The sequence below is a fragment of the Oryzias melastigma genome, linkage group LG5 (genome assembly GCF_002922805.2).
Source record: "Oryzias melastigma strain HK-1 linkage group LG5, ASM292280v2, whole genome shotgun sequence".
NCBI lineage: Eukaryota > Metazoa > Chordata > Actinopteri > Beloniformes > Adrianichthyidae > Oryzias > Oryzias melastigma.
In genome coordinates, this window is record NC_050516.1 from 32720900 (window position 1) to 32741245 (window position 20346).

Here is a 20346-nt window from a genome sequence, read left to right on the forward strand (position 1 = left end):
CTCCTGAAGTGTTGTAGACTCTAATCTAGACTCATCTGTGGTACGAGTTCATCCAACCACGCAAGACGCCATCAACCCGGAGCGTAACCGCCAAAAATTAGAGATTTATTTCCTGAAAGATTTTCTCTTCTTGTTAAAATTATATTTAAAGTGAGAATTTCCTTAAATTATACATTTCTTTATTTAGAATAATGAATGGAACATTTAGAATAATAAAGGAAAAATAAAAAGATTAGAGTAACAGGTTTTTGTTTTTATTTTAAAGGCTGGACCAGATGTGTGTAAACTTTTATATATTTTAGTTTGACATTACAAACTTTAAATACAATTTTCATTTACTTCAATGAAGACAAATAAAATGATTTAATGTTTTAAAACATTCACCAGAAAAATAAATCCTATGTTCCATCACCATTAAGTAGGAATGTTGCAATAAAAATAAATATGAACTTTTTCAAAAATAGTTTTTGTTTCTTATTCCCACAGACGTTTTAATACGAATCTCTTTTGTTAGTGCAAAAATATCTTCAGTTAGAGTTTTATTAAGTTGTCTTCTTCCTGTACTGTGACAGCAGGTGAGTCCTGATGAAGAGCAGCAGCTGTTTTTCACTCAGAGCCGTCACAGAAAGCACGAGAAGCAAACAGACTCCTCCCACGGCGATGTGGAGCAGTCTGAGCGACCAGCCGCCGTCGCAGCAGAAAACGGCCTGAAACACGAGAAAGACGTCACGATTCAGATCTAAAAATGAGAACACTTTCAAATCTGTTCCGCTGTTTCTGCACCTCAGAACCGGCTGTCACGGCTGCACTGACGGCGAGCGCCAGCAGGAGCGGCGGCGAGGGCAGCAGGCCTCTCAGAGGCGTCCAGTGACTCGTGTGGAAGTAGCGGCGGATGTAACGGAGGCTGTGGACGATGCGGAGCCCCATGTTGAGGCAGTTGGCCAGGATGAAGCCGACGCCGCCAGCCCACCAGGTCAGCATGTAGGACAGAATCAGGAAGGAGGCGGACAGAGCCAACATCACCAGGTTGTACCTGCAGGCAGAGCCAGAGAGCTGCGTCAACGAAAAACGTAACGTTGGTGAATCGGTAAAGAAATGATTCAAACTCGCCAACGTGTTCATCGATGCAGAAAAATCATAAAATCGGTTTGTTACGGCCTGTGCCTACATTTACAAATTCAGAGCAGAAGATATTTCTCCATGAAGGCTCGCTGTGAGTGTGTGTGCGCGCACCTGTGAGTGTGTGTGCGCACCTGTGAGCGTGTGTGCGCGCGCACCTGTGAGTGTGGGTGCGCGCCAGGGAGTGTGTGTGCGCGCCTGTGAGTGTGTGTGCGCGCCTGTGAGTGTGTGTGCGCGCCTGTGAGTGTGTGTGCGCACCCACCTGTGAGCGTGTGTGCGCGCGCACCTGTGAGCGTGTGTGCGCGCCTGGGAGTGTGTGTGTGCGCGCACCTGTGAGTGTGTGTGCGCGCCAGGGAGTGTGTGTGCGCGCCTGTGAGTGTGTGTGCGCGCCTGGGAGTGTGTGTGCGCGCGCACCTGTGAGTGTGTGTGCGCGCGCACCTGTGAGTGTGTGCGCGCACCTGTGAGTGTGCGCGCGTCCGTGAGTGTGGGTGTGCACCTTTGAGTGTGCGCGTCTGTGAGCGTGTGTGAGCACCTGTGAGTGTGTGTGCGCCTGTGAGTGAGTGTGCGCACCAGTAAATGTGTGCGCACCTGTGAGTGTGCACACTTGTGAGTGTACACCTGTTAGTGTGTGTGTGCGCCTTTGTGTGTGCACACCTGAGTCTGCGCTTCAGATTTAAAAGTTTCACATAATTCATCTCCTTCAGGATTTTCTGAAGTTGCGATCGCAACTATTAACGCAAATTCACGCAAAACCGAGATTTGTTCCTCACTTTGCAGCTTTGACCGATCTACCGTGACATTCATGAGTGACGACGCTTCATGACAGTTTCTCTCCAAGTCCCTGGAGCCGTGCTCTTTTATTAACTCTCTTCTTCTTGTCTTTTTATTTTGCGAGCTCCGTTTAAGCGGTCATCTGTGCTAAGTGCGAACGCAGCGGCAGGTTGGCAAGTTGTGCTGAGCGGTCCGTCACATGGAGCACAACATGAATCGAGTATGAAAGGATTTGTGATCATTTCAATAATATGCATAATTGTTCATTTGAATTGAATCGTTTCTGTTAGTAGGAAAACAGTTTGATGTAAGGAGCAAAAAGAAAACACATTGTCCTTAAAATACCTTTAGTTCATTATTGAGGAAAAAAAATGTTGAAAAAAAAAATTCTAAATCATATTTTTAAAACTGTGAATCTAATCGTGGTGTGACTGAATCGTTACATCTCTAGTGTCAACAGAGAAAAGACACAACCGTTCAGGACGTTTGTTCTTTTTCTTACTTGTCGACCTCCTCTTTGCTCATGGTGGCAAACACAAAACACTCCGTGACGCCGTTCACAGCCAGCAGCAGGACATAGCAGCTGTAGCAGCGCAGCAGAACCGGCCCTTAGGCGAGAAATGAACAAATGATCAAAACAGTCTTCATATTCCTCCTGCATTTGGGGTTCATACCTGCACCTCTGCTCAGCAGAGAGCCTCCGTAGAGATCCAGAGCCAGGTGAGAGTATCCGTACCCAAAGACCGTGATGATCAGACCGATCACCACCACCAGTTTCAGAAGGCACTCCAACACCTCCGCCGCCATGGAGGCGGCTTCCTGCAAACCCGCAGCGACGCAGGAAGAATCAGCCATGTGTTTGGCATTTGAAACACGCTGCTTTCCACAACACAAACCTGCTCTTGCTTGTGAACGCCGCGTCCTCTCTCCAAAATGTTGGCAAAGAAGATGTAGAAGCTTTCTTCGATGGGTAAGAAGACGAAACGCGCCACCATTGATCCCAGGTTGTTGACGATGTCGTAAACGCCCTGATCCCCGAAGCTCAGCACACTGAAGAAGGTCATGATGTAACGCTCTCCCTCCGTCAGGATCTGCTTGAGGAAGGACTGCTTGAAGAAGCTCCACGTGAGCTGAGCCGCACTCGCGTCTATCAGCGGCTTCACGTGCAGCAGAAGGAAATGACTGTTATTAGCTACATACTACATAGACAAACAGAAAAACACGCTTTAGACCGACAACCTCTCCATGGAGTCTGCCTGGCAGTAAATCTGTAACCCGCTGCAGAGGGAAACTCTTCTTTGCCGCCTCTTCAGACCCCAAGAAACGAGTGAAGTAAACGACGTAGCACAACACCAGGAACCCGGTGTACACCAGCTGAGGGAGAAATACGAATCATGAAAGACAAAACAAAGACTAAAAAAGTTGAATTACCTGCAATAATACTAGTGTACATGCTTTGGATGAAAGTAGTTGCTGAAGATGCTGAAGCTTTTTACTGAAAACGGTAAAGCAATTGACTTTAACTGCTGAAGGGATTTACTGAAAATGCTAAATGTTACATTTGCTAAAAGACTGCTAGCTACATTCCAAAATAGCCTAAAATTTCTCAGTAAACTGAATTAGTCAAACATGTTAGCATGTTGCTAAAATAGAAGCTAAACTCTAAATGAGCCAATAAAAACCCCAGTAGATAACAAATTAGCCACAAACGTTAGCATGTTGCTAAAATAGAAATTATTAGCCAATAAAAACCCCAGTAAATAAAAAAAATGCCACAAATGTTAGCATATTGCTAAAATAGAAGTGATTAGCCTAAAAACCCCAGTAGATAACAAATTAGCCAAAAGCGTTAGCATGTTGCTAAAACAGAAGCTAAAGTCTTAATTAGCCCAAAACACCCTACTAGATAACAAATTAGCCAAAAACATTAGCATGTTGCTAAAATAGAAGCTAAACTTCAAATGAACCAATAAAAACTCCAGTGGATAACTGATTAGCCACAAACGTTAGCATGTTGCTAAAATAGAAATTATTAGCCAATAAAAACCCCAGTAAATAAAAAAATTGCCACAAATGTTAGCATAATGCTAAAATAGAAGCAATTAGCCTAAAAACCCCAGTAGATAACAAATTAGCGTTAGAATGTTGTTAAAATAGAAGTTAAACTCTAAATTACCCCGAAACACCCTACTAGATAACAAGTTAGCCAAAAACATTAGCATGTTGCTAAAATAGAAGCTAAACTCTAAATGAGCCAATAAAAACCTCAGTAGATAACAAATTAGCCACAAACGTTAGCATGTTATTAAAATAGAAGCTATTAGTCAATAAAAACCCCAGTAAATAAAAAATTATCCACAAATGTTTGCATGTTGCAAAAATAGAAGCTGAACTCTAAAATTAACCCAAAAAACCTTAGCAGATGCCAAGTTACCCAAATGAGCTAGCATAATGCCAACTTATTAACTCAATGCCATTTTTTAAAAAATACTATAAAACATGAAAACACACTATGAACATATTTAAAGGCCTGTTGCTAATTTACTAAAAATACAACATTTGAAGACTTTTTCATTCATTTTCAATGGGGAATATTTTGCTCAATATTTTAAAAACTATAAAATTTTTGAATACCAAAAATATAAGCCGTGATGTCCTGAATGAGCTGAACGTTTTGATACCAAGATTGCTGAAGTTTCTCTAAGTGTGATTGAGTTTTTAGGTGCTGAAAAACGTACAGAAAGGAGCAGGAGAATCACTATAGTTTGATTGCTTACTAAGCATTCACACTATTAGCAGAAAGTTAGTGGCTGTCTCACATGAGCTGCAGAGAAGATGTAGAGGCCCCACTCCCGGGCAAACACCACCAGCAGCACCGTCACGCTGCACTTGGCGATCATGGCTAAGCTCTCAGCCACCACCTTCAACCAGACGAACATGTGAGCCTGAGCCACGACCCAGAGCGGCTCCGCCAGCAGCTCCTGGACTCCTGAGAAGGCAAACAGAACCACAGCCCCACCGTAGTAGGGCACGGCCTCCGGGTCGGGGACCTCCAGGAGCCACAGCCACACAGATCCCAGGAGGAGGGCCCATATTACTCCGATGGGAAGCCTAAACACAAGCCAGAGTTGAGGACTGGAGTGAACTTCACGGTTCGGATGTGGGTGAACTCACGTCAGCCATAAGAGGTTGATGACTTGTCTCCAGTTCTGATTGGTCCCCGATTCCCCACTGAGACAGGCTCTGCGGAAAGCTTCTCTGGACAGGAATACTAGTGTGGAATAAAGCAGCGTGAGCCTGGAAGACCGAGACATGGTCACCAATGAGATTAAAGAAAACGGGAAAAAACTTCAAAAATACATTTAAAATCTTTCAGGTATAATGTTGTCGCCTTACGTACTATTATTTTTCATTTTTTATTTACTTATTAATCACACATTTTAAGAAATCGTATGTATTTTAAAGTGTACAAATTGGGATTTTTCTCAAAGATATTTGAGGCCGTTTGACCTACTGACCCTAAACCACTTCAGAGTAATGACTCCCATCGAGTACTATTGGGCTCAGCACTTTAGATTGGATTTTAATTCATTTTAGAATTTTCCAAGTATTTTAAAGTCTAAAATGTTGTGTTTTTCTTCTATAGCTTTGAGGCCATTTGATCTATTGACCTCAAACCACTTTAGAATAATACTCCCAAATGAAGACTATCAGACTCAATGGTTTAAATTAAATTTGAATAAATGTTACTTTTTTTTTTACGTATTTTATAGTAGAAAATTGTGTTTTACTTTTATAGCTTTGTGGCCGTTTGACCTACTGACCCCAAACCACTTCAGAGTAATAGATTAGAACAGAATAGAATAGAATAGAATAGAAAATACTTTATTAATCCCTTTGGAAATCTTCAGGCAAATTCAGGTACCGGCGTCCGTAAAAGGAGTAAAATAACTAAAAAAAAGCACGTTAGATTGGATTTTAATAAATTTTAAATTGTTTAAATGTATTTTAAAGTGGAAAATGTTGTGTTTTTTGTAATAGCTTTGAGGCTGTTTCACTTACTGATCTCAAACCACCTTAGAATAATACTCCCAAATGAGGACTTCAGAGCGCAATAATTTTGATATATTGTAAATTTTTGACGTATTTGATAGTGTAAAATTGTGTTTTTCTTCTATAGATTTGAGGCCGTTTGACCTACTGACCCCTAAAGACTTCAGAATAATGACCTCCCCATTGATAACTGTTGGCCTCAGCACTTTAGAATGGATTTTAATACAATTTACATTGTAAAATACCCAAATGTCCTCAACTGGGAGTTTAATTTTAAAGTGGTTTAGGGTCAGTAGGTCAAACGGCCTCAAAGCTATTGAAGAAATCCCTGAATATTTGTCCAATATCCAATATCTAACCAACTTCACCACTGTATTTTCCCTCTTTACTTATTTATTTTTAATGATTTTAATTTTCTTTTTTCATTTTGTGTGTCATTTGGATTCATCATAATTATTTTTACCCACGTGGTTCTGAACATCTGTTGGCCTTGCAGCTTTGTAAACTCAAAATAAAGCATTAAAAAACAATGAGATCAGCTCAGACTTCCTAAAAACTCCCAGCATCCCCTGCGCTCACCTGACGTTGACGACCCCAATCAGCTCTTTGGACACAAAGCGCAGCGTGAAGCCGTTCAGCAGGAAGGTGAGCACGCGGAACATCACCTGCAACACACACAGGTGGATGGCACGCGGAGAACAGGGACACAAGCGGAGAAAAAATCCTTCATTTGATACCTGGAGCAACACATTGCATGATGCCAAAGTGAACGTGTTCCGCAGTTTATCCACAGAGTTCATCTCGGAATCTTTACAGACTTGATCCCGGAGGAGAACCCGCAGTTTTCTACCGACCAAACATTATTATGGAGTCACGGAGACTGTCTCTGTGACGGACAGAAGAGGTTCTGCCGAGGAACAGCTGGGGTACTGGAGCAAACGAGGAGCACTTCCGCATACACGCGACGTTACGTGCTGACGTCAGAAACGTTCAGTTCACACTAGTGTCGCTAGAGGGCGTAGTTCTGCCTTTTCAAGTTAGAGAAAATATTTGCATTTTTAGAACTTTTACTCTAATGAAAACGGTGTTTTTAACAGTTTCTTGTTGCCTTTTCTGACGATGGAGGACACACATGAGGAAAATTATATTATGTATTCTTATTAAATAAAATAAATTGATACAAAAAAGATTAAAACTGAGTTTCTATTTCTTCAAAGGCCTTTTGTGTTGGACAGATTTTACAGTTACAACAGGGGGTTATAAATCTTAAACACACAAGGTGTACATTTGTTTTTAGGCTAAACCTTATTTATATTGATTATATTTGCATACTTTAAGGAAGTTGGAGGATGACTGTGAAGGTAGAGTCATAAAGTAACGAGTTACTGGAAGTTTATCATCATTACTGTCAGGTACTCTAAAAGGGACGGGGCCTGTCCACACACCTGACACCTGCACAGTATAGTAGACAGAGGGAATCCAACCGCCGGGTAATCACGTCAGCCAACTGGACCAGGCCATCAGGACCGCCAGAGAGCAGGGAGGGACAGGAGCACAGAGAGTGAAAGCTCCCTCCCATCCCAATAGCCCCTCGCCGCGCCAGGGGGCCCAGCACGGTGCCCCACCCCCGGAAGCCTCGTCTTGGCTGTAAGTTTTGGGTCATGATCCTGTTGGAAGAACCGTCCACGATCCATTTTAAGCCACCAGGTGGAGAAAATGAGGTTCTCATTCAGGATTGGACAAATCCTCCCATCCATACAGTGAAGTAGCACCCACAAACCATAATGTTCCCACCTCCATGCTTGACAGTGAGGATAGTGTTTTTGGGTCATAGGCAGCACTTCTCTTCCTCCTCACGGTTGAGTTGATCCACGTTGGTCTGATCGGACCTCAAAACCTTCTCCCAGTCACTCTAAATCATGAAAGTATTTGTTGGCACACGTGTCTTCTTAAGCAGAGGGACTTCAACAGCTGTACAGGATGTTAAACCATTGTGACATAAATGTCACCAATGGTTTTCTCGGTGACTGTGGTTCCAGCTGCTTTCAGATGTGTTGTTTCAGGACCATTCCTCACTGGAAACCCCACAGGTCAGATCTGGTTTGGAGACCCAGACGTACAGGTGGATTGATGCTTATGTTCTTGTATTTTGGCTCCAACAGTTGTGACCTTTAACCTCCAGCTTGTTGCTGATGGTTTGGTAGTTCATTCTGGTCTACAACCTTCTCCCTTGAATCCACTGAAAGTTCTTTAGTCTTTAGTCCATGTTGGAGAGCTGGGAGTCTGATGGACTAATTCTGTGGACAGGTGTCTGTTCTGCAGGTGATCAATTCAAACAGGTGTCTACTGGTCTGCATGAACCAGAACTCCTAATGGTTACTAGACATACTTATGAATGAAACACTAACACACTTATGTGGTTTTCTTGATTTTCTATCTCTCACTGTTCAAATGAATCAACAGTTAAGATGATAGATTCCTCCACTACATTAAGGGTAGTATACAATATATCCAAACCTATAAACTGTATATATACACATAAAAAAGGCAAGAATAACTAAAAATGTTGCATTACCTGCAATAATGCTAGTGTGAATACTTTTTGCTGGAAGTAGTCGCTGAAGCTTTTTGCTAAAAATGGGGAAAAAAAAGCTGCAAAATGTTACATTTGCTAAAAGACTGGAAATTTTGTTCCAGTACTATGAAAGAGTTGAACAAAATTTCTTTTTTAAAAATTGTAGTAAAATCCCTAATACATGAAAATGTAAAACATGAGCTAAGCTCCAAATTAGCCAAAAAACCCTATTAGATGGAAAATTCGCACCAAAAAAAGAAAGAAAAAAAAAACTAGCATGTTGCTAAAATACTAGCTTAACTTCAAAGCAGCCTTAAATTCCTTAGTAAACTAGATTAGTCAAAAACATTAGAATCTTGCTAGATAGAAGCAAAACTCTAAATTAGCATAAAAAGCCTAAGTAGATAACAAATTAGCCCCCAAAGCTAGCCCGTTACTAAATATTAGCTAAACTCCGAAATAGCCTAAAAGTCCTCAGTAAACTAAGTTAGTCAAAAACGTTAGCATGTTGCTACAACAGAAGCTAAACTCTGAATTAGCCTATAAAAACCTAATTAGATAGCAAATTAGCCTAAAACATGTTGCTAAATATTAGGTAAAGTTTTTTACGAAATTATTATAAAAGATGAAAAGATAGCCCATGAATATATTTAAAGGCTTGTTGCTAATAATACTTAAAATTCTGATATTTGTAGACTCTCATTAATTTTCTATGGGGCATATTTTGCTCAATATTTTAAAAAACTATAAAGTTTATGAAAAACAAAAATAACAGAAATAATCACTTGAATTCAGTGTATCTGAGGGGGTTTTCAACAGAGTTCACAACAAAAAGTATAGCTAGTAGTATTTAATCAGAAGTAAAGCATGGGGATAATAATTAAAACATAATAAAAACAAACATCTCAACATGCACTTTAAAACATAATTTCATAGTTTCTATACAGATTGATATTCTAACCACAAAGTAGGCCTATGTTACATTTCTTCTTGTACCTGTGGCTGCACACCTTTCTCCCAAAACAAACTTTCTGCTCAAATGAAAACGACGTTTGTATTAAATATTTACATTTTGCCAACTGTACAAATACAACTATTTCTGACAGTTACAGCTCTGAAACGTATGACATACAATGCAAGAAGAGACGCTAACATTCATTAGTTTATAGTTTGTAGAACTGCATTTTGTTGTTCATATACATGCCTCATTTACATAATAAAACTGTATATATTACATACCTTTCCATCTACTTCTGAACGGCTAAAATGCAATTAAAGGCAACACCACATGGTGTCAGATGATGTTGTGTGAAATGTAAGAATATTTCATATTAATACTCACACAGGATTCCATAGACTATTAAAAAGCATGCTAAAAATACAATAACATCAAACTATACAGCATACAGGCGGATTTATTTCGTACCCAAAGCTGAGAGAGGAAGTTTGAAATGATGTTGCACAAATACTGACGGAGGATCATCCATTCACTACCCCATAAATACCCCTGAAGTCTCGTTTTCGGACGGCTCAGTTCTCTAAAAGGCGCTCCATCTTGGGGTTTATGAAGGAGAATCCCGAAAACGCCGACTGATCCATGGAGTCTATAAAGTTCTTCTCACTGTGGGACAGCCGCGGCTTCTCGCTCAGGAACTCCCGGTCAAAGTTACTGCAGTCGTTGGGGGCTTTCTGCCATGGAGGGAAAACAAAGAGGACATCATCAGCCAGGGAAATACAGCTTTAATGATTGTATGTCTTAGACAGAAACGGAGCGTACCACTTTGGGCTTGAACGGGGGTTCCACCTCCCTCTTTTCCAAGGCTTGCCAGTTGATGCTTTTGAAGAAGGAGTGTTGCCGGATGTTGCCCACGACTCCCAGCCTGTGTGTGGGCTCCCTGTCAAACAGCTGCCAGAAGGAGAAATCAAACAGGTTAAATATATCCACGATACGACCCAAACAGGATTCCTTTTGTCATAATTAACCTACATAAATATTGTTTTTATAAGAGAACATTTTTCCTATTGAATTTGATTTATTTAAGTTTTATAAAAGCAAAGCTGAAGTGAGTAGACCTCACTAAAGGACGAACTGCACTCCAATGCCAACTATCCACTGAGCGGTACGGACCAGAACCGGTCCCCTCTTGGCCGGTTTAGAACGGTCCGGGTAATTCAAGTGAACGTTTCCATTGAAAGTTTGACCATCAAAGCGTATCCGGGGTGTAGATGATGGCGTAACTGTGACTACAGCGACAGAGAAGCTGCATCAGCTGACTCAGAAACAGACGGAAAATGAAGAAGATAACCGTGGAGGATCATTATAATCCGGATCAGATGTTTATTCTGGATGAAGCCGGACTCTACGGTGATCCGGATCAGATGTTTATTCTGGATGAAGCCGGACTCTACGGTGCAGAACAGTCTATTGGTCTGAATGAAAAAGAAAAAGAATTCTATGACAATCTTTGACTGTGGGGGTTGGGCGAGACACAAACGGGGTTTTAGTGAGACAGAAACGGGGGTTGGGTTAGACACCAATGGGGGTTGGGCGAGACAAAAACGGGGGTTGGGCGAGACAAAAATTGGGTTTTAGTGAGACAGAAACGGGGGTTGGGTTGATGGAAATAGGGGATGGGGTGTCTCCGTATTGGTGGATTCGGAGTGTCTCTGGTCCCCAACCCCGTGAATAAGGGGTAAATTCTATACTGTATGTAAAGAATTTATTATTCTTTGCAAGAAGATTGTGGGGCGAAAAGAATCCAGACGAAAAGAGAACAAAACTTTAGTTTTGGATCTTGATTTGGGAAAAGCGCAGGTCAGACGCTTGCTGTTGTCATAAAGCCTTTCCACCAATCACTGGGTTACATCATGTGACGACAGAAGCTCCGCCCTCACGGGGTACCAGAAATGGTACCAGTCGGTCTTGCTTAACGGGTCCATTTTAGAATGGAAACTCTAAAAAGTCCGGTCCGGTCTGGACCGCTCAGTGGAACCGAGGCATGAATGCGCTAAAGAGACACTTGGTGTGGCCTTTAACCCTTTAATCTTTAACACACTGTAACTTTTCAATCATTAACACGATCAACTTGATTCCAGCAGATTCTGAATCTGCAGAACTCTTTCAGTCTTGGTAACACGCTGTAAGATGCTGACCTGCTCCAGCAGGTCTTTGGCCTCCTTGTTGATCCAGCGGGGGTAGTGGGGCGTGTCCATGCGGATCGACTCAAACAGCTCGTCCTCGTCATCTCCATGGAACGGTGACTGACCCACCAGCATCTCGTACAGCAGAACCCCGAACGACCACCAGTCCACGGAGAAGGAGTACTTCTGTCCCAGCAGAATCTGCGAGGACACAACATTCACGTTCACGGACCGTTCAAACCGCGGCCGGATCAAAAGTCACAAAGGTGTACCTCTGGGGCGATGTAGTCCGGAGTCCCACAGAAGGTTGTGGCGCGATTATCTCCAAACACGTTCTCCTTGCACATGCCGAAGTCAGCAATTTTGATGTGACCCTCATGATTCAGCATCACATTGTCTAACTTTAGATCTCTGAAAAATAAAAACAGAGAGAGAGTTCTCCATTTAACCAAGAAGTAAGAGGGAGAAGGACAAGAAGAAGTAGTATTCTACTACTTCTAGTAGTAGTTGTAGAAATATTAGTAGCAGAAGTAGTAGTAGTAACTACTACTACTACTACTACTAGAAACCTGTACATAACCGCTGAGAAAATAATGACTTTTCTTCAGGGACGCCACAACTCTGTTTCAAACTGAACCATCTGTTCCACTATTGCACCAAACCGTGAAGAAAGTGAATCGTAGCATTCCTACTGTATACCAGGATGTTTACGTTCAGAGTGTTCAACACTTGTGGTGCTACATTTAAGAAAAAATGTTTTGTTGTATCACATCACACCAGGCTCAGTGTGAAAGGTTTGAACAGAGTTGTGAGGCGTGAGTATTGTTGGATCCCTGCTGATTATGAATTTATCTGTAATCATCTTTAACATTAGAGTTTTCTGTGTATTCTTTAATCTGAACATTGACAGAAGTGATCAAAGTGAAGCATCTGTAGTGAAACTTTGTCTTTGTGTGAACAGTTGTGTTTTTGTTGGTATATTTACTTAATCATAACCCGATACCTGACCTCCTCCCACAGCGGCATTTGTCTCAACAGTCTTTGTTCATCGTGCAGAAAGTTTCAGAAAAAAGTGTTGGATTGTGTGGGAGTCCTGAAACATTTCAGCTGCTCCAAGTTCAGCTGTAACTGAGCTAAGACACTGACATGAAACATTTAGGACAACAAAACCCAAGAGAAGGGATGTAAAGATTCAGTCAAGCTACGATCCGATTCACAGTTTTAAAGTCAGGATTTTGATTTTTTTTTCTCAACACAATGAACTAAAGGTATTTTAAGGCCAAGTATGCTTTCTTTTTCCCTTTACATCAAACTGTCTGTTTTCCTGCCAACAGAATCGATTCAATACAAATGAAGAATTATACAGAATACTAAAATGATCACAAATCCTTTCATATTCGGCTCATGTACTGCTCAACGTGTGACGGACCGCTCCCCGGCCTCTCAGTGTAACCGCTGGGCCCCCTCGCCCGCTCACACTCAGTGTGAATGAGCGTTCACGCGCCGCTTGCAGAAAAACAGAGAGCTAAAGAGAGTTCATAAAAAGAGCAAACACAGGCACGCACATTTACAAGCACGCACACACACTCACAGGCGCCACACTCACAGGCATACGTACTTACAGTCGCACACACTCACACGCGCACATTTACAGGTGCGCACACACACTCACAGGTGCGCACATTTACAGGCGTGCACACACACTCACGCAAACATTCAGATGCGCATATTTACAGGCGCGCACACACTCACAGGCGCCACACTCACAGACGCGTACAAACACAGACGCACACACTCATAGGTGCGCACATTTAGAGGCGTGCACACACTCACAGGTGCACACACTCACAGGTGCGCACATTTACAGGCGTGCACACACTCACAGGTGCACACACTCACAGGTGCACACATTTAGAGGCGTGCACACACTCACAGGTGCGCACACTTAGGGGCGTGCACACACTCACAGGTGCACAAATTCTCCGGCGTGCACAGGCACGTGCACACACTCACAGGTGCGCACATTTACAGGCGCGCACACACACTCACAGGCGCGCACACACACTCACAGGCGCGCACACACACTCACAGGCGCGCACATTTACAGGCTCGCACACACACTCACAGGCGCACACACTCACAGGCGCGCACATTTAGAGGCGTGCACACACTCACAGGTGCACACACTCACAGGTGCACACACTCACAGGTGCGCACACTTAGAGGCGTGCACACACTCACAGGTGCACAAATTCTCCGGCGTGCACAGGCACGTGCACACACTCTCACATGCACGCTCACAGTGAGCCTGCATGGAGGAATGTAATCTGTTCTGCATTTTTCCACATTTCAGCACAGACGGTGACAAACTGATTTTTTCATTTTCTGCTTAGATGAAGATGTTGAAGATTTTTTTTTAACGATTCAGGAAGAATTGTTACATCCATATTTGTTGATTAGAAAACAGTGGTTAGGTTTTGTTCTGACCTGTAGATGATCCCTTTGGAATGCAAGAACTGAAGACCACAAACGATCTCAGCCGAGTAGAACCTGTGGAGACAGATGGCTGAGAGTTATCGGCGGCTCATCTCCGATGGAGACGCAGCTCTGAATGGTGGTCATCTCACTTGGTGGAGTTGGCAGCTTGAAGCTGGTGTCATGAGGACCTGTTTCAGCGTACATGTAAATTATTGAGGAGGACATTTGTATAGAGCCGGAGACGAGTGAATAACGCTCTCATGACGTGAAACCCAAGAGCTCCTGCGGGCTGAAGGATTAGCCCACTGATGACCTGCTTCCCTTCAGGAGTGTCACGTCAAATACGTGAAAGGTAAAAGCAGACGTCCTTCCTGAGGATTTCCTCAGGGACCTGTGTCCTTCACAAACATTTCTTAAATCTCTATAAGGCAGAAGTTCGTTTAAGCTTCTGATGTCTAAACATCCTGAATTTTACAAGCTGTCTTGTACAAACAAATACACAACATCATCCAGCTCCACTCTGGAGCCGGGGCTGAATGCAGGTGCTGAGTGAGGAGATCAGTGTTAACAAGGTAGAGTGGTCTAAGTGACTCTGATTACAGGAGCGAGGAGTACTTTAGGAGCCGTGTCTGCTGCTCGCCAGCTGTTTGAAAACAACAAAACCAAAAGTTCAGTCCAGGAGAGAATGTCTGAAGGTGCAAACAGACCGGCTGCTCGTTTTTCAGCAGCAGCTTTCCATGTCTATGCAAATGCAGACCAGAATTTCAGGCTTTCGTGTCTGAAGTGTTTGTGATCGCGTCGCTACGCACATTTTTAAATACAGTCATGGCCTCTACAAACAAATTAGGGCTGGGTGTCGATGATAGTTCTCCAGAATCGATAAGATTCTGGTTTTTTGTTCCTTTCTGCACGTGTTGAGAAGGTTGAGTGTTACGAGTGAAACCTTTAGCTGCTGGCGGATGTGTTGCTGTGTTCTAGAGTCTTCACACCTTCCAGCAGCTTGTTGATGTTTGTCTGTGGGGATTCTCACCGTGTAATTAGAGGTGGGCGGTGGAAAGAGACGCCTCTACATAAGGCTAACTCCTGTCTGCCGTGGAGGACGACTGCCACGACTAATCGACTATTAAAATAGTCGATTAGTCGTTACTTTATATTATATGGAGTCAGAGCGTAGTAAAGATGAAAGTTATTATGACATTCTGATAGTCTTTTGGACTATTTAGGCTAATTTGAGTTTAGATAATATTTCAGCTGCAAGATAACTGTTTTGGCTAATTTAATATTTTTTCAGTTTTTAGGCTATTTTGGAGTTTAGCTAACAATTCCGCTACATGCTAGCTGTTTGGCTAATTTAATATTTTTTTCAGTTAAATAATCGGTGATCAGTCGACTATTAAAATAGTTGACAACTAATAGTAGATTAGTCGTTACTTTATATTATATGGAGTCAGAGTGTAGTAAAGATGAAAGTTATAATGACATTCTGCTAGTTTTTTGGACTATTAAAGCTTTTTAGGCTAATTTTGAGTTTAGCTAATATTTCAGCTACATGCTAGCTATTTTGGCTAATTTAGGCTTTTTTTGTTTTTTTAATTGAATGAATTGAACTTTATTCATATCCCAGAGGGATAAATTAATCTGTCATGGCACCAGAAAAAGTAAAAAAAAAAAGGCTAATTTTAGTTTAGCTAATAAATTAGCTGGTCATCAGCTTCAGCGATTGCAGCTGTCAACTTCAGCATTTTTATCAATCAATTTCAGCATCTTCAGAGGCCAAACTCAGCTTACAGCATTCACACTAGCATTATCTCAGGTAATGCTATATATCTAGTTTTTAGTTAGTTTAAAGCTATTGATGGTTGAGATGTTTGTTTTACATCCAGTTTGGGTATGACCCGATTAGTCAACTAATTGGAAGAAATAATCTGTGATCAGTCGACTATTAAAACAATCGTTTGTGGCAGCTCTACTACATGAGCTGACGGACCCCACTAGCCTTTGAGCCACCCCACAGCATGATGGGGATTCATGTTTCCTCAACAGTAGATTGAGTAAACGAGCGTGAGCATTGATTCCGTGTGTGAGTTCCTGTCTGACAGCTAACGGCGAAGACGGCGGGAATGACTCACGTGGCTCTGTTGAGGTCAAAACGACCTTTTTCCTGAATATGAAACATCAGGTCACCTCCGTTTAGGTACTCCATTACGAAGAACAGATGTTCCTGTGGAGAGATTCACCTCAGAGTCAGAAACGGACGTGTAGACAGCAAACTAAAGCAAAGCCCTGCAGAGGTACCTTAGTCTGGAAGGTGGAGTAAAGGTGTGTGAGGAAGGGGTTCTCCCAGGCCAGAGCCAAGACCCTCTTCTCCACCATGGTGCACTCCACGTCATCATCCATCAGCACCACCTCCTTCTTCAGAGCTTTCACTGCAAAATACTCTCCACAGCCCTTCAGCTCTGCTAGGAGGACCTGCCAGGAGAACATTCGACATTCAGACTTTGATGAAACATCAACTTTGTTATTTTTATTCAGGCTGAATTTAAAATGGACACCTTTCCAAAGCTGCCTTTTCCCAACACTTTGTGGAAGACGAAGTTGTCCACATTAACGCGAGTCAGGTGGGTTAAGCGCGATTGTGGCCGTGGGCTGGACCCTTCCCACAGTCGGCCGTAGGGAGACGTTTCTAAAGGACAAATGAGCAGAAATACCGATCACTGACTCATCCAAACTGTTATAGCAGAAATCATCCACCTGGTCATGCAGGTAAACTGAAAAAACAAAAAGTTTTCACTTACCGATCTCAAGCCCAGCAAGCTTGTTTACTTCATCGTATATTCCAATATCCGGCATTGGAGGAAGGTTTGGATCTGAGCGGCGAGTGGAGGATTTCTGAAACAAAGATACGTTAAAATCAAGAAAAATTCTCTCAGACGTTCATCAGAGGTGACATGTTTTAACTCTCTGAACTGTGTCTAAAGTCCCACTCTATGTTTTTTATTCTAATATTATAATCCTTTAATCATGATTGTGCTGTTTTTAGAATTAAAAAACTTGTGTCGTTATTTAAGACAGTTTCTGCTGGAAGTGCAATTCATTTGCGTTAATGAATATTACCACAGTAATTCAGTTTAATTAACGCGTTAATGTTCACAGCTAATATATACATATATCCGTGTTCCTTTAATTCTTTTTTGTTTTGTTTTTTTCGTGCTTCCTTGCTGGCATTTTTTCTTGCATCTCTTTTTTCACGATTCTTTATTTTCTTTTTCTGTTTCGCGTTCCTTGATTCTCGTTTCTTTTTTTAACGTTTCTTTATTTCGTTTGTTTTTTTTGTGTTTCTTTTTTCACGTTTCTTTTTTGTGGTTTTACGTAGTCAGGTTTTTTTATTCTCATTTCTTTCTTTTGAGTTTCTTTATTCACATTTTTTTATTTGTGTTTCTTTTTTCATGTTACTTTGTTCGCGTTTTTCTTTGTGGTTTTACGTAGTCACGTTCTTTTCCCCCGTTTCTTTATTCCTGTTTCTTTTTTCGCGGTTTCACGTATTCCCAGATTTTTTGTCTGTCATGTGACTCCTCCGGTTTGTCAAAAAAGCTCAGACAGCTCAAGATGCTTGTATGAAACTTTTGCGTCCAAAGGAGCTTTGGGAGTTTCTCAGGAGACAGTTGAAGAGCACGCCGGCTCATCCACGACACACACAGCCTGCATGGAGCAATGGCATTAGCTTGAAGATGTCCTGATAATCGGGGAGGATAGGTACAGATGAAACCAAAGAATTCTGGATGGAGAAGTCCTCTCACACTTAACTGATGAAGAAGACAACATGTGCTTTTTTACATTTAAAAAACCTTACAGTCTATTGTTCTGGATAAAAAAGCTCTTCATGTTGAGGAATGCTCCAATGTTCTTTAATAAATGTTTACAAAGCAGATCAGAAGTGTTCTTGATCGGTAAGAGTCTTCAGCCGTGGGGGATGGGGGGTGAGACGGGGACTGGGGGTTCCCGTAACCGCGGATTCGTGGAGCTCTACGGCCCCCAAACCCCACAAATAAGGGGGATGCTGTATTTTCATCTCTACAGTCTGTTTCAATACAAAAACATGATCACATTTGTCCATAACTGTTTTATTGTGAAAAATTGGTAATATTTTGAAAATTGACCTGATTTTCTTGGCGTCACTTCCTCCCAGGATGGATGCAGATCGTTTGCAGCTGGCGCAAAAAATAGACCAAACGTCGAAACAATCGCTGCACCGCACGAGTCGACCGCGGCGCTTCGTGATTGGTGTGAACTACACCACGGAGTAACGAGGGCGGGATGGAGGCGGACTCCATTCCACGCCGCTGCTGTGTGAGGTGTGAACCCGGCGTCTTTATGCACACCTCGAGCGTTGTTTAGGCAAAACACAACTAATGTCAAGATAAAAATCACAATTTTTGAAAACAAAAAACTAATAAAACAAGAACCCATTTTAAAACATGAAAATCAGACTTTTTCACAACTTCAGTCTAAAGCACAAAAGGAAATATTTAAGAAATGACATTTTTCTGTTTACGATCCAAATGATTATGATTATTGGTCCTCGTGGTTAAAGTTCCGTTTGGCACAGGTGTCATGAACTCACCTGACTGACTTGTGTTAGCGCCTCAGCTAGTAACTTCTGGTTAATCCCACAAAGGTTTGCGACTTTAGTTTGACACTTATGGTGGACGTTCAGGCCGCAGTCTGCAAACACAACCAGAGAAGTCTGTCAAACACAAACGCAACTTCAGCCAACAGGAAGTGCCGGCGGCGTACCTTCACACTTCAGGCCCTGTTTGACCAGACCCCACAGCAGGCTCCCGCAGTGATCGCAGAAGGTGGGACTCATGTAATTGTTGGTTTTGAAACGATGCGGCATGTCGATTTTAAAACGCTCCTTTTGAAACTGTGGAAACAAAGAGAACTCACTGATCGACTCATAATATGCTTGTTTCTAAATGTGTGTGTTTTTACTAGATGATTACATTAAAATCATCATTTAAACCTTTATTCAGAACAGGAGAATCAACAAAACTGATAAAACAAAGAATTAGACAGAAATGGTGTTTGTCACTTCAAACACGTTTTTCTTCTGCCAACCTTCTGGTTGAGTTCATCAATAACTTAACCATCACTGATTTGGATCATTTACCAGAAAATCCTGAGAATGTTCTCTACAGTTTTTACAGCCTCAAAGTTCTGCATTATTTTACATTCTAAGCATTACATGTTGGTGCAAATCAGTTGTAAGAATCAGCTGATTCACTGTGATTACGTAATCACTTCACTGCTGTGCAGCGCTGCAGTAACAGGCTAACACAAGAACTTTCCCCGTGAAGCTGGCGGTGATCAGCTGGATCCTCGAGCCCGCCACTCCCCGAATCGTTCACAGTCAAGCGGCTGTTTGTGTTGTGATCCAGTTTAGCGATGGACAAGAAACGATCATTCGGTTTAGAGTTGAAACTTCTGGTGAGGAATCTGCACTGTATGTTGGCATGGATCCTAAATGTATCCGAGAATGGATAAGGAGACGGGGATATTGTCCTGGTGGAGAAAGGGAGCAGGTGTGCAAAAGACAGAAAAGATACCCGTAGACAGGATTTTTGATACAGACATTAATGATGTTTCAAAGAGAACAGAAACGTTCACAGCCAGTGCTGATCAGAAGAATGTTCTCAACATTTCAATAAATCCTGAAAATGAAATTCTATAAAATGAACCCATTAGCCATCAAAATCTGTGACAAATTTTGTGGATTAACGCCCGGGCTACACTGTATGTACATCAATATTTTTAAAAAATTGGATGTATTTTTTGGTGGGCGACACACTGATGAGGACGCTCTAGGTTGACGTCATGAAATGGGCGGCACCCACCATGAGTGAAAGGCGGAGCCTCAGAGACGTTTTACTTCCGGGTTTGAAAAGACTCATCAGAAATAACTCATATTTCATAAATTGTTTGTTTTCTAGTGTTCCAAAGTTAAAATAGGATCATATGGATATGGTTCACTCTGAAAGCCTTAAGAAAGGCATTGTATGGGCTCTTTAAAGCAAATGAGTTTTTCCAGAACTCATGTCAGTTAAGCACAACTTGAGACTCAAATTTTGAATTAAATATAAAACACTTTAGATTTACTTTGAAAATGGAAAGCTTCACCGACACTTTCTTTTGAAGATTTCTTACTTACG

The 20346-nt window shown here is 42.0% G+C and overlaps 2 protein-coding genes across 2 annotated transcripts in view; both read right to left on the reverse strand.

Annotated features, from left to right (window-relative positions):
• Positions 1–464: 464 nt before the first annotated feature.
• rft1 (RFT1 homolog) lies at positions 465–6822 on the reverse strand. The gene is made up of 10 exons (XM_024271108.2): positions 6681–6822; positions 6523–6608; positions 5065–5187; positions 4710–5001; positions 3130–3264; positions 2787–3047; positions 2565–2709; positions 2393–2498; positions 784–1033; positions 465–707 (listed from the first exon to the last, which is right to left on the reverse strand). The coding sequence occupies exons 1-10, from the start codon at positions 6741–6743 to the stop codon at positions 543–545; spliced, it is 1626 nt and encodes a 541-aa protein (XP_024126876.1). The 5' UTR covers positions 6744–6822; the 3' UTR covers positions 465–542.
• Positions 6823–9353: 2531 nt separating this feature from the next.
• The window catches only part of prkcda (protein kinase C, delta a), a 24501-nt gene continuing 13508 nt past the window's right edge, over positions 9354–20346 (reverse strand). Inside the window, exons 8-18 of the mRNA XM_024270303.2 lie at positions 18932–19061; positions 18759–18859; positions 16933–17026; positions 16690–16820; positions 16433–16606; positions 16267–16358; positions 14147–14209; positions 11932–12070; positions 11672–11860; positions 10296–10424; positions 9354–10207 (exon numbers count right to left, since the gene is read on the reverse strand). Coding sequence (XP_024126071.1) covers positions 10049–10207; positions 10296–10424; positions 11672–11860; positions 11932–12070; positions 14147–14209; positions 16267–16358; positions 16433–16606; positions 16690–16820; positions 16933–17026; positions 18759–18859; positions 18932–19061 — 1401 coding nt within the window. The 3' untranslated portion in view covers positions 9354–10048. The remainder of the gene's footprint in view (positions 10208–10295; positions 10425–11671; positions 11861–11931; positions 12071–14146; positions 14210–16266; positions 16359–16432; positions 16607–16689; positions 16821–16932; positions 17027–18758; positions 18860–18931; positions 19062–20346) is intronic.

Coding starts and splice junctions, on each gene's coding strand:
- rft1 (XM_024271108.2), bottom strand. CDS start 6,743: ATGAACTCTGTGGATAAACTGCGGAACACGTTCACTTTGGCATCATGC. Junction 2,710..2,786: donor GCGTTCACAAGCAAGAGCAG/GTTTGTGTTGTG, acceptor GCGGGTTTGCAG/GAAGCCGCCTCCATGGCGGC. Junction 708..783: donor CCGTGACAGCCGGTTCTGAG/GTGCAGAAACAG, acceptor CTCGTGTTTCAG/GCCGTTTTCTGCTGCGACGG.